The 12,668-nt window shown below is 55.7% G+C and overlaps 1 protein-coding gene across 2 annotated transcripts in view; it reads left to right on the forward strand.

The window, feature by feature from the left end:
- Positions 1-990: 990 nt before the first annotated feature.
- The window catches only part of ADAMTS2 (ADAM metallopeptidase with thrombospondin type 1 motif 2), a 220,637-nt gene continuing 208,959 nt past the window's right edge, over positions 991-12,668 (forward strand). For both annotated transcript variants that reach the window (XM_054251961.2, XM_002806603.6), the window contains exons 1-2: positions 991-1,253; positions 2,261-2,655. In XM_054251961.2, the coding sequence (XP_054107936.1) occupies positions 1,124-1,253; positions 2,261-2,655 (525 nt within the window). In that variant the 5' untranslated portion in view covers positions 991-1,123. The remainder of the gene's footprint in view (positions 1,254-2,260; positions 2,656-12,668) is intronic.

Below are 12,668 nucleotides of genomic sequence, written 5' to 3' on the forward strand. Positions count from 1 at the left end.
CTGGGGAGGGGCTGCTGAGCATAGACAGCATGGGAGGATCAGGGCCTTGCTGGGGAGGAGAGATAGGGGACAGGTTCCGGTTGGCAATGGCCTCTAACAGCAAACTGGCCCCAGGATGAACCGAGGTGCCCTTGGATGCTGGAGTGGAAATGGTAGGCAGATCTTGGAGAGGCCATTTCAGGTTGGGGGCTGAGAGTGCAATGGCGGGAGGACAGAATGCATACGTGGGGTTGAGGACAGGTGAGGGCAGGAGCCTGACTGTGCTCATGGGCAGAGAGCCCAGGTCTGGCAGGAAGAGGTTGTGCTGAGGCTGCAGCGGAGGGATGGGAAGGCAGATGGGGGACGGGGGACAGGGGACAGGGACTTCAGAGGAAGAGGAGCTGGGGATTGAAGGAATCTTACTTCTCTCAGTAAGGGCAAAAGTTGATCTTTGGGGTCGCAGCCTGGGTGTACCCTCCTAACAGCATCTTCTGGCCTTTGCGGCCTCCATCTGGGCATCAGGCCTGGCTCAGCCCCTAGGACCCAGTAGTCAGTTCCCCCCTCCCCTTTCATTCCTACACGCTGTCCTGCCCCAGGGCACAGAGAGAGGGAGAAGCATCCTTTGATTCCCACTGATGGGTGGGACCCGGCACCCGGAGGACTCTCTAGGTGGGGACGTTCTGCCGGCGCAGCTCTCGGAGGTTGTGTGCCTGGGGTGGCTGGCGGAGGGGCTCCCCCGGCCCGGCCCGTGGCGCTTCTCTGCCGCCGCCTTGGGGTGTCTCTGCTTCGCTGCGAAACCAGCACCGCGGCGGCCGCGGCACGAAGAGGAAAGCGGGCGGCGGCGGCGGCCGCGCCGAGAAGCGCCGGGTCACCGCAGGCTGAGGCGCCCGCCGTCCCCGCCCTCTCCCTCGCTCTCCTCCCTCCCGCCCGCCTCCCTCGCTAGCTCGCTCGCTAGCTCCTTCCCTCTCCCCGCCTTCCCTCCGCGCTCCCCCGCCCTCCCCTCAGCTCCTCGCCTCCTCCGCCCCGCGCCCTGCGGTGCTGCAGCTGCGGGCGGCTCCAGCTGCCCCCAGATGTGGGCTGGGCGGCGCGCGGGGAACTTTCGCGCCGGCTGGGAGTGCGGGGCCCCGGCTGCAGTCCTGCTGCCATGGATCCACCGGCGGGAGCCGCTCGCCGCCTGCTCTGCCCCGCGCTGCTGCTGCTACTGCTGCCGCCGCTCCTGCTGCCGCCGCCGCCGCCCGCCAACGCCAGGCTCGCAGCTGCCGCCGACCCCCCAGGTAGGTGCAGCCGGGCCCCCACGTCCCGCGTGCCCCGCCTGCCGGGCCCCGTCCCGCTTGCCTTGCCGCCCCCTCCCCAGGCGTCGTCCAGCCTGACTTGGGCAAACTCCGCGCGCCCCGCCCGGGGCCAAGTTGGCTAACTTCGGGGCCGGGTTGGTCGGGCAGGGGGCGCCCCGCGGCGCACCAGAGCGCCTTGGGCCGGGGGGAGCCTCGGAGGACTGGCGGCTCCGGATTCGCTGAGGGTGCAGACGGAGGGCCGGGAAAGCCCCGCGGCGGAGGGCGCAGAGTCAGCCCCAGCGGGTCCAGGGGAGCCAGGGTGAGGCGGCGCCTGGACTCGCGTCCAGGGACGCTCGGGAGGAGCCGGCTGCCCAGCGCGTCGCCTTGGGCCCTGAGGATTGGTTGGGGCGCCCCGGAGGGGATCCCCGGAGACCGGAGGGACCCTGTTCCACCCCTCCCTGTCCTCGGGCGCTAGGGGAGATGGGGACGGCAGCGGGCTGAGGGGGAGCTGGACAGGCAGGACAGGCCGCCAATGCTCGGGGAAGCCGAGTCTCCGCTGTTCAGGCCAGCGGTGACAGCTCTCCGGAGGCAGGGGCCGCCGAGGGGTCCTGGCGCCCGCGTAAGGGGGCCAACCTGGAATGGCTTCCGAGCAGCCCCACGTCCTGCCAAGGACTGTAGGTTCAAGGGTGGAGCGACTATCTGACCGGGTAGTCCCTTCGGGCACAGGGAGGTTCCCACCTAGCCCCAATCCGGAACAGTGCCGGGGGCAGAGCTCTTGGCAGGCAGGGTCCCTGGTTTGGGGGTGGCGGAGCCCTGGAGTCGTGGCCCTGTTAACGCTCCTTCTTGGTTGCAGGAAAGCCGGGGAGGTGCAGGTTGGCTTCTGGGGTCGCCTGGCGGAATGCCCCTTCCCCTCGCAGTGGGGCGGGGTCTGGGGGGCGTGGCTTGCCGGCGGGGCTCTGGGGCTCTGGGGCTCTGGGGCTCTGCTGATCTAACGCCCCTTCCCGTTGCAGGCGGGTTCCTGGGGCACGGAGCCGAGCGCATCCTGGCGGTGCCCGTGCGCACTGACGCCCAGGGCCGCTTGGTGTCCCACGTGGTGTCGGCAGCTACGGCCGGGGCAGGGGTACGAGCCCGCAGGGCTGCCCAGGTCCGGACCCCGAGCTTCCCCGGAGGCAACGAGGAGGACCCTGGCAACCACCTCTTCTACAATGTCACTGTCTTTGGCCGAGACTTGCACCTGCGGCTGCGGCCCAACCACCGCCTTGTGGCTCCCGGGGCCACTATGGAGTGGCAGGGCGAGACGGGCACCACCCGCGTGGAGCCCCTGCTCGGGAGCTGTCTCTACGTCGGGGACGTGGCCGGCCTAGCCGAAGCCTCCTCTGTGGCGCTCAGCAACTGCGATGGGCTGGTGAGTACGCACTTCCCTCGCTCCTTTCTCTCCGCTGCTCTTGCCTGGGATTTGGAAAAGGGTTACCTGGGAGTCCCTTGGGAGGGGAAGGCCTGCGCTGACGACTTTCTCTGCCCTCCCCGCGTTTTAGGGAGCCTCGTGCTCCAAATGAAGTGGTTGGCTGGAAGACAGGTTGTTTTGATTGGACTGAGCAAGGGGCCATTTATACAAGGGGAGGGCCCGGGTCTCCAAAAGGCTCAGCAGGCAGGCGCACATCTCTCTTTTGCCTGTCTGCACAGGTCTCTGGCTTGTATCCAAGGGTGTGTGTGTGTGTGTATGTGTATGTACCTGTGTGAGTGTGTGCACATGTGTTCCAGAACGTTAGTGTGTGCCTGCATCTACTTGCCTATGCACCTGTGTGAACGTGTATGTGCCACTGTCTCTTGTGCATGTGTCTGTGGGTTTCTGCACATACATGTGTTGAGCATCTGTTGAGTGCAAGTCTGTCCTTGTGGATATTGGCATGCATGATATATGTGTGGTGGACTTATAGACTGGCAGTCAGTCTTCCTGTTTCCTTGTGTGCAGGTGATGCCAGCCTAGGGGGCAGGCAGTGGTGCTGAAATGCCCAGTTAGCCTTCTGCCCCTTGGCTGACTGGAAACCACTGGTTTTTCTGCTCTGGTTTCCTGTTAAACTCCAGCTAGTTATTTGAAAAGTTGGTTTTCTCTATTTTGAGCTGAGGGGTGCATTTGGAAATGAAGACTCTAGTGCCCATGAGCTGCTCAATCTTTTGGGGACAGCCCCTGAAGGACAACAGAGAGGCTAGGGGGTCCCTTTTGGGACTGCCTGGTCCTCTCTAGTCCTGTGACTGGAGCTCTGGGAAGCTCTGCTTCCTGAAGAGGGCAGGAGGGACCGTGGCTCAGCACAAGGGGGCCTTAGAGGAAGCCTGGATCAATGCTGAGGGAGGAGGCTGACATTGGTGGTGCTCTGTCCGGCTGCCTGGGGCCTGGCACACAGCAGAAGCCACTGCAGTTTTCTATTTTGGATTGGGTGTGTGGTGGTCAGGCTGGCTGTGCTAGCCAGACATCAGAAGCCGCCCACCATGGGCTCCGCTCTAATTGCTGCTCAGGGCATTCCTACCCCGAGTGAGTGGCCACTCCCCCAGCCCCGTGGGCCCTGAGCACACCCCTACTCAGGCACTCAGGCTCATCCTACATTCTGCAGAGCCGGCAATTACACCAGGGCCCCACAACCGCTGCCATTCTTTTTATGGAGACACAAAATGTCACTTGTTGCTTCGGAAAATCACTGCCTTTGGCTGGATTTAGTTAGAACCTGGGCATATTGCAGACAACTGTAAATATCTCTGGAGGAGTTGGGTTAAAATGGCGAGCGCTTTACATTGCCCACTGTCTCCAAGGAGGTCCTGGGCCTCAGAGGTGTGTCCCATTTTACAATGGAGGTGAATTTCCTAAATGAAAGGAGATGCTTGCTGCCAACTTAGGATGAGGTGAGGTGGAGGGAGTTGACATGGGGATGCAGTCTGTTGATGGGCTGACATCTGTGTGCTATGAATTCCTGATGGAGAATGTTTTGGTGAGGATTTGTCACTGTTTCATTCATTCAGCAGTTCATTTGGTGATTCATTTCTTCAGCTAACACCTTCTCATGTGTTTATCCCCTGTACTGGTCAGCGATGAGGCAGATTTGGTACTCACCCAGGGCCTCCGGTCCTCAGGGTGGCTGATGGAGCTCTGGCCAAAGCTTGAAGAGTATGCTCCTAGGGGGCTGTTTGAATGGGGACTGGAAGAATGAGAGGCCAGCTGGAAAAGATGCAGGTTGGCAACCTGGGCAGAGGGAGGAGCATGTGCAGAGGTATCAGGTGTGAATTAGCCAGGGCAGGGCAGGCCTGCTGAGGTGTCCCTTGTACCAGACAGACTGGGAAGAATATTGGGGTTGGAAAAGGGGCTGTACCTCCCTGAGCGGCCTTGAATGCTGTCAGTGAATAATGGCCTCGGACAGCGGGACAGCACCATTCTATTGGTTCTTCTTCTTTTCTTACTTTTTTTCTTTTTCTTTTTTTTTTTGTTCTGTATGTGTCTGTTCTGCTTTTAAATCCCCCTGTGCTATTATGATAGGCTTCTTTGCCAAGGACCTGGGGCTTTACCCAGGGTGCCTGTTGTCCTCGCAGAGCACCTGTCGGGGAGGTATCTTCATCCCTGGTTACAAGGGAACACTCAGGCTCTGTGAGGTGGAGTGGCTGGACAGAAGTTATTTGTAATATCCACATAGAGGGGTTAAAATGTACCTCTGCACAAGGCCTGAGCCAAAAATGCTGAACAAAGTGTTCTTGTACATCACGTTGCTACAGAAGAGTTTTGTAGTATCTCTCCAGCCACGTGGTAGGTGTGCTAAATTCACATGATTTTTACATGCTCATTAAATACCCAGTGAGAAGCCTTTCGGTGTAAAAGGTGTTAATGATAAGTGACAACCGACTGTGTTCCTATTAGTGTTCTGTGCCAGGCTCTCTGCGGAGCCCCCATTGCCACATTGCCTGTTTAACCCTCACAGCACCACGTGGAACATGTCCCGAAATCATTCCCCTCTGCAGATGAATAAACCAAGGCTCCGAAGGTTGAGATAGCTTGCTTCAAGCTTCAAAACCAGTATTTGAACACATATTTGTCTGATTTTGAGGTCATCCTTACTACGTTTTATTGCCTTTTCTGCATGCCTACAAAAAGAATTTTTAAAATACATTTCTTTAAAATATTTCCTACCTTTCTTATTTGACTCCTGGAGACATGCTCATTGTAGGTTTGACCACCATCAGCGTGAGTGCAGCCTAGAGCAGGCCTGGGAGCTAAGTGGCCCTTGAATGGCTGGTGACCTGTGCTGGGCTGCAGCTCCTATGGGTGGCCTAAGCCCTCACTGGTGGGGGACTGCAGTTGTGACTTCCATACCCTGCCCGCCTCTGCCTGTCCACTCAGGGCAGCCCAGGGGTCCTCTGCTGCCTGGCTGGGCAGGGCCAGTGGAGAAATCCTCCATGGGCTGGGTGGTGGAGACCATCTGCCCTCCCACATTGGACCTCCTGGTCCAATCCTGGGCCCGAAGGAGGAAGTGTGTGCCCTTCCCTGGGGGCTTGATGTGAGCCCCACAACCCTATAAGTTAGAGCTGTCTTATTTCATGGCTGAGGCTCAGAGACATCCAAGGTCCTTCAGCAAGAAGGAAGCCAGGGCTGCTGACTTTCAGGCTGGGGCTCCCCTGTGGGGCTGCTGTCCAGGCCAGGCACCCACTCTGTCTTGCTGGACATTATGAGTCATAAAGGCCACAGAGAGAAGTCAGAAGCTGGCCTAAGGGATCCAGATGAGCTTCATTTTTCCCAGTAAGGCTGCTGCCTTCGAGGCCACACACTGGGCTCCAGCAGGCTCAGGTGCTAGAGCAGATCAGGCAGGTGTGGGGTTGGCAGGGGCCTGGGACTGTGCAGCGCAGGCCAGGGGCACCTGGGATTTGCAGCTGCCTGTGGTAGGGTCTTCCTTCCTCCCACCTCTTCTTGACAATACCTGGATTGCAATGAGAGGTTGTCAGGAAGATCAAAGAGGGGCTGCAGGAACCTCTGGGTTCTCTAGGGTGTTGGGGCTCCCCAGATAGGAGCAGAGGCCCCTGTAGGCCCCAGCGGCAAGCAGCCTACACAGCTGCTAAGGCCACTCTCAGCCTCTGCCAAACTTGTCGCCTTCCTTAAGACTTGCTCCGTTTAAGTGACAGAAACCCCTGCTCATAGTGGATGAAACAAACAAGGAACACCATGGGCCTATTATCTGGGGGTCCTGAGGAGTGTCGGCCTCAGGCGTGGCTGAATCCAGAGGCTCAGAGCATGCTATTCGTCTCTCAGCCCTGCCACTCTGCATTCATTTCAGAATTGTTCTCCATGCCTCAACCCCAGCCCACCACATGGGACCACCAGTGGCTCCAAGTGCAACTTGTTTTCCAAGGAGGCAACCCTCCAAAATGGAAGGTCCTCCTCTCCGGGTGATACCTGTGAGAGTTGGGGGAGGGATCTGAGGCCTGTCTCCAAACCCATAGCTGTGGCGCAGGCCTAACCCAAGTCTCCTGCCCACGTTTGGGACTGGGGGAGGGACAGACTTCCAAACTTTGGAATGGAGAGGGGCCTATCGTTTGAGAAAGGAGGAGGACAGTTGTGCAGGATGGTGAAAATGGGTGTGGCCACCCTGTGCCTGGACTCCAGACCCCATGTTGGGCTTAGAAGTCCTCCTGGCTCCAGGCTTGCCTGCTCAGCTGCCTCTGGAACCCCTTCCCTGGATGACTCCATACTCCTCAAGTCACATGGGTCTCCCCACTCTCCTCCAGACCCCACCTTTCGAGGGTCACACTCCTCTAGCCAGTTTCAATCCTAGAGCTGTCAGGCCCCGGCTGCCCTTCATGCCTGGTGTCAAGCCCTGCATCTGTTCCCAAGCCCCGCCTCTGTTCCCAAGCCCCCCAGTGCTCCCTGGTCTCTCCCCGACAACTCTTCTCCAAGCTGCAGCCAGAGGGGCTTTTATAAACCACGAAGCAACTCATGTTATGCCTTCACTTAAGACCGTTCTTACTGCTCTTAAAAAAAATCCAAACCCACTGGCCTGACATTCAAGGCCCCTGTGACCTGGCCAGGGCCCTCCAGCTCTGACCTGAGTCACATGCTCTGCTGGTCTGGAATGAGACTCTGGGAGCAAGGACTGCAGGGGGCAGAACTCCAGCGTCCTCCTCAGGTGCCCCTGGGAGTGGGGGGGGCAGTGGCTCCCTCCCCCACAGCCTTACCTGAGCTGAGGGCCCCTACGGAGATGCCTGAGGCACCCAGCAGTGCAGGCGCAGTCCCTCTGGAGGCAGTGGTCAGCCTCAGAAGGGGGTCCGAGGAGCAGCATCCACACCGTCTACCTCCACTTGGGGCTTTGAACCCAGCCCCTGCAGTCTTCCTGGGAGCCAGCCACTGTGGCTCCATTTCACAGGTAGGAAACTGAGGCTCTAGCAGTACATATGCGGTGTTCTCTCTGTGTGGGCTGGCCTCTCCCCTGGAATCCTTTAGGGAGAGGCAGAGTGGAGCCAGCTCCCAGCCCCTCATGAAGGCCAGCAGAGTCAGTGCTGGTCTCAGCTGGAACCCAGGGAGGCCAGCTCTTCCTGGGCCTCTGCATTGTGTTGCCCAGCCCCAGCCTGCACTCCATGGTGTGGCTGGGCATGTTTCTGGCACTGGTCACTGCACGCAGCCATGTGCTCACTCAGCTGTGGCAGGCTTCTCCTGCCTGATGGCTCTCTGTGGCTTCCCCATCCCCTGTGTCTCCAACACTTAGTGAGTCATGCCTGAGTAAGGGCCGGCGCCCCTGCAGTCAGCTGGGAGGTGAAGGCCAGGTCCTCACCCAGGCCTGCTGTGAGGCTCACAGGGGCAAGGGAATCAGCCAGGGACTCATCTGCTGTGAGCCCCAGGGCCAGGAACATCCTCTCAGCAGTGAGGCCAGCTTTGCCTCGTGGCAGCCTGAGTTGTGGTTCTTACTGCTCTTAAAAAAAACCAAACCCACTGGCCTGACATTCAAGGTCAGTCTTTGAAGACCCAGAGGGGCAAGTGTGCCTGGCGTCCCTCCTGGGACCTTGGGTCTCTGCTGGCAGGTAGACCTGTTCTTCCTTATCCCACCTCCCTCTCTGGCTTGGGCAGTCCTGGGGGTCTCTGTGTTGCTTCCAGAACAGCAGGCTGCTGGCTGCATGTGAACGTGTGTGTGTGTTTCTGGCATGTGCATGGCGGAGTGTGTGGGAGTGTGTGTGTGTTCCTGGCCTGTGCGTGGATGGGGTGTGTGGGAGTGTGTATGTGTTGCTGGCCTGTGCGTGGAGGGGGTATGTGGGAGTATGTGCGTGTTGCTGGCCTGTGTGTGGAGGGGGTGTGTGGGAGTGTGTGTGTGTTCCTGGCCTGGACATGGAGGGAGTGCGTGGGAGTGTGTGCGTGTTCCTGGCCTGGGCATGGAGGGGGTGTGTGGGAGTGTGGGAGTGTGTGCGTGTTCCTGGCCTGTGCGTGGAGGGGGCGTGTAAGAGTGTGTGCATTTTTCTGGCCTGTGCGTGGAGGGAGTGTGTGGGAGTGTATGCTTGTGCATGCTGCCTGTGCCTGTCTTGCATCTAGGAGTGCGTGCACACAGTGTGTGTGTGTGTGTGGGGGGGTGCATATGTGAGTGCATGTCTGAATGAGTGTGGACATGTGACTGTGTGCACATGAGTATGTCTGCATGGGAGTGTGTTCATTTGAATGAGCATGGGCCAGCATGTGTTTATGTATTTCTCGGGAGGGGTTTTCTGCGTCCTGCAGAAGAGGGGCCTGAAGTGGGGTAGAGGTACTGAAGGGAGAGGAAGACCCCAGTTCCCTCAATCTTGAGGCCACCTTAGACACCCCCATCCCCTACTGGTGGGCACCCCAGAATGGGAGGATCCAGGTGGGAGCTGCTCACTCTGCTGCGTATGTTTCATATTAAATGTCAGCTGTCCACTGGGTCTGCAGTGCTGCCATTAATATGGAGAAGTTATTACCCAGCCTGGAGCCGGCTACTTGGGCTTGTCCATGAATTTCAATTACACTGCACGACGACTCCAGAGTTGCAGAGTGGGGTGCACAGCTTCCGCTCGGAGGCAAAGGGAATCCTGGTGTCGAGGACCAAGGCTTGGGTGCTGCTGAGGCCAGGCAGGTTCTAGACCATCCCCATCCCTCCCTGTGCATTTCAGGGGTTAACCCAGGGAAGCAGGTGCTTAGTGTGGTCTGGAGGTGGGTTCTGTTCGTATGCACTTCACTGGCCTGGGGGTGGAAAGTGGTGTCTGTGTCTGTGTCTCATTCGAATATGCCATCAGTTACAGGACAAACCTCACTTTATACACCACCAAGAAAGAGAAGACACTCCCATTTAAACTGCAACTGTGCGCCCTACCTGTGGTCCCCTGGAGGTGCAGGCCCCACTCTGCAGTGCTTGGTTTCTCTGATGCTGTCTGCAGCCTAACGGGTGGGCCATTTCTCCTGCCTGGTCATCACTTGGCATGGCTCCTGGGAACTGAGTTCAGGCAGCTTCGTCCGCTTCCAGGGGTCTTCCTCTGGTGAAATTACGGAGTAGCGATCCTTCCTCCAGGGTTAGGTATTTGCCTCATCAGTGTAAAGCCACACACGCCTTTCTGCATGCACCCTAACTTTTCGCCCTCACAGTATGATTCTTCAAAGACATTTTGAGTGTCCTGGGTGCTGACTGGCATGCGCCTCCAGCGAGGGACTGCAGTCAGAAGCGTTGTGGCCCAGGAGGTGGGGCCAGGGCCAGGGTGTGAGACCCGCCGAGTGCATCCTCAGTTCAGGGGTGGGAAACTGAAAAATGCGTGTTGGAGGGAGCAGCCCTCACAGCTCTCTGAGCAGAACATCCAGGATTCATCTTTAAACCTAAGTATTTTTCCTTTGAAAGCAGGGATTGGGACTACACGGAAAGTAGGGTGTCTTTATGTTTCATGCAAGACTTGTCCAAGGCTCAATAGTGGCCATTCTGATTGGAACAAAGCTTCTGGACGTATGACAGGGACTTGAGAGCTTTGAGCATGTTGGTATATATCTATATCTCCCTATTTTATGGATCATAGTGTGTGCCACTGCCAGTCAGTTGCAAGTGAAACCTCGGGTTAAGCAATACCACAGATACATTCTACTTTCCCATCATTCCGTTCTTGTACCAATACTAAGCTGTGTTTATTATTAGAACTTTAAGGCTCTAATATTCAAAGTATTAAGTACTTTGAAGCTTCGCTGTCCAATACAGCAGCTATAAGCCACACAAAGCTATTGAATACTTAAAATGTGGCTGGTCTGAATTGAGAGGTGCTCTGAGTGTAAAATATACATTGGATTTCAAAGACTTAGTACCCCCCAAAAAGAATGCAGAATGTTTAATAGATCATTGTAAAGTATTGATTACAGGTTGAAATGATAATATTTTGGGCATACCGGGTTAAGTAAAATATATTACTGAAATTAGTTTCACCTGTGACTTTTTTTTTTTAAGATGCGGCTACATATAAAGCTCCAGTTCTATTTCTGTTGGACTGTGTGGCTTTGGAACATCTGGCCGAATACTTCCCCCTTTGCTGGTTTCTCTTGCAAAATTTTCTTGGCTGGTCACATATGTTTATTTTTCAAATGTAGAATTGTTTTGTCGGGGAGAAAAATCCCTCATGAATTTGATTGATAGTAAATTAAGCTTTAGAAGCGAATTAAAGGAGGAATTGACGTAATTTACAGTATTTATCAGGAACATGGTGTGTTTTTCAGTTTATTTCATTATGCTTTGATGCTGTTCCATAAAGTATTACATGTTTTGTTTAAGATAGGTCATCCATTTTTAAAAATCAGGGTTATTTTGAGGGTTTTTTTCTTTCTGTCATTGTGAATTGAATACTTTCTATCTATTGTTGGTGCACAGGAAGGTTACTGATTTTTATGGAACTATCTTTTATCAAGTGGTTTGATTGAACTCATTAGTTTTAATATATCTTTGTGGCGTCCCTTGGGTTTTCTAGGTATACAGTTGCACTCTCTATAAACACTGATCATTTTGGATTCTCATCTCCAATATGCACTGTCTGGAACCTTCAGAGCGATGTGAAGTCACAGCCATGGCTATGTGCATCCTCGTCTGTGGCTTTACCGGCAACGCCCCAGTGTTGCTCTGCTTAATACAATCTTTGCTTGTGGATTAAGATGGATTTAATGTGAAGGCAATATCCTCTGAATTCTCATTTTCTAAGATCCCATTTTTATCAGCAAAGGAGCTGAAATCAGGATAAAATGTGTCTTAATTCTTAACGCTCTCTTTTCCCACCTCCAAAAGCCAGAGATGTTGCAATTCCAAGGTGCTTGTGTTCTCAGCCTCAGGGCCTCTGCTATCCACTTTGCTGGGCTAGAAATGAAACCTAGTCCCCATACGTACCATGGAAAACACTCATAGGGAGGGAGAGCCTTCCTGCAGAAGATGGGGAGCAAGCACCTTCCTGCCACACAGGTCCCTGTTCTTGGAAAGCCCTTTGGGCCATGTGTGGGGGATTTCCACTTGATTTGAGGGTTCTTTTCCTCCTCCACAGTGGTGTCTCTGTCCCGCTGTCCAGTTTCTCTGGAGCAACCCCTCCATTCTCCTCCTGTGTCTTACAGCGGACTCTGCCCTCTGCTCTGAGGCGGTGGTGCTTCCTGCACAGTCCCCTGCCCTCCCAGTCTCACTGTTGTCTGTTATCCCATGTGCTCCTAGAAGGTACTTAGACATTTCCCTCCTTAGAAGAAATCTGTAGGCTCAGCACAGTGCCTCATGCCTGTAATACCTGCACTTTGGGAGGCTGAGGTGGTGGATCACTTGAAGTCAGGCATTCAAGACCAGCCTGGCCAACATGGTGAAACCCTGCCTCTACTAAAAACACAAAAATTAGCCAGGCATGGTGGTGCACGCCTGTAGTCCCAGCTACTGAGGAGGCTGAGGCAGGAGAATCACCTGGACCTGGGAGGCAGAGGTTGCAGTACTCCAGCCTGGGTGACAGAGTGAGACTCTGTCTCAAAAAAAAAAAAGAAGAAGAAGAAGAAGAAAAGAAATCTGTGGCTTGTGTTGCAGAAAAGAGTTTTTCCACTGTGTGATCTATCTGCCTGCCTGCTGATGGGCATGGAATTTGAGGAGCTTTGAATAGCACCTGTACATTGGCCCCATCCTGAGAGGTTCTGGTTTATCAGACCTGGGTGCCCCCCGGGGTTTGCATTTTTAAAAAACCACACAGGAGAGTCTTTCGCTCAGCATGATGGGCACTCACTGACCTAGAGAGGGCTGTGGGAAGTGAGGGCTCACACACCAGACTTGGGGCCTGGCTCTTCTCTTGCTGGCCCGTGACCCTCTGTTTCCCCAGTTGCGACACCACCTGCCTCACAAGGTGTGGGTCAGTGAGGGAGCAGAGGGAAATGAGGCTGGCTGGCCTCTGTCAGATGGAATCCATTGGGGGACT

This window comes from Callithrix jacchus, chromosome 2 (assembly GCF_049354715.1).
Source record: "Callithrix jacchus isolate 240 chromosome 2, calJac240_pri, whole genome shotgun sequence".
Lineage (NCBI taxonomy): Eukaryota > Metazoa > Chordata > Mammalia > Primates > Cebidae > Callithrix > Callithrix jacchus.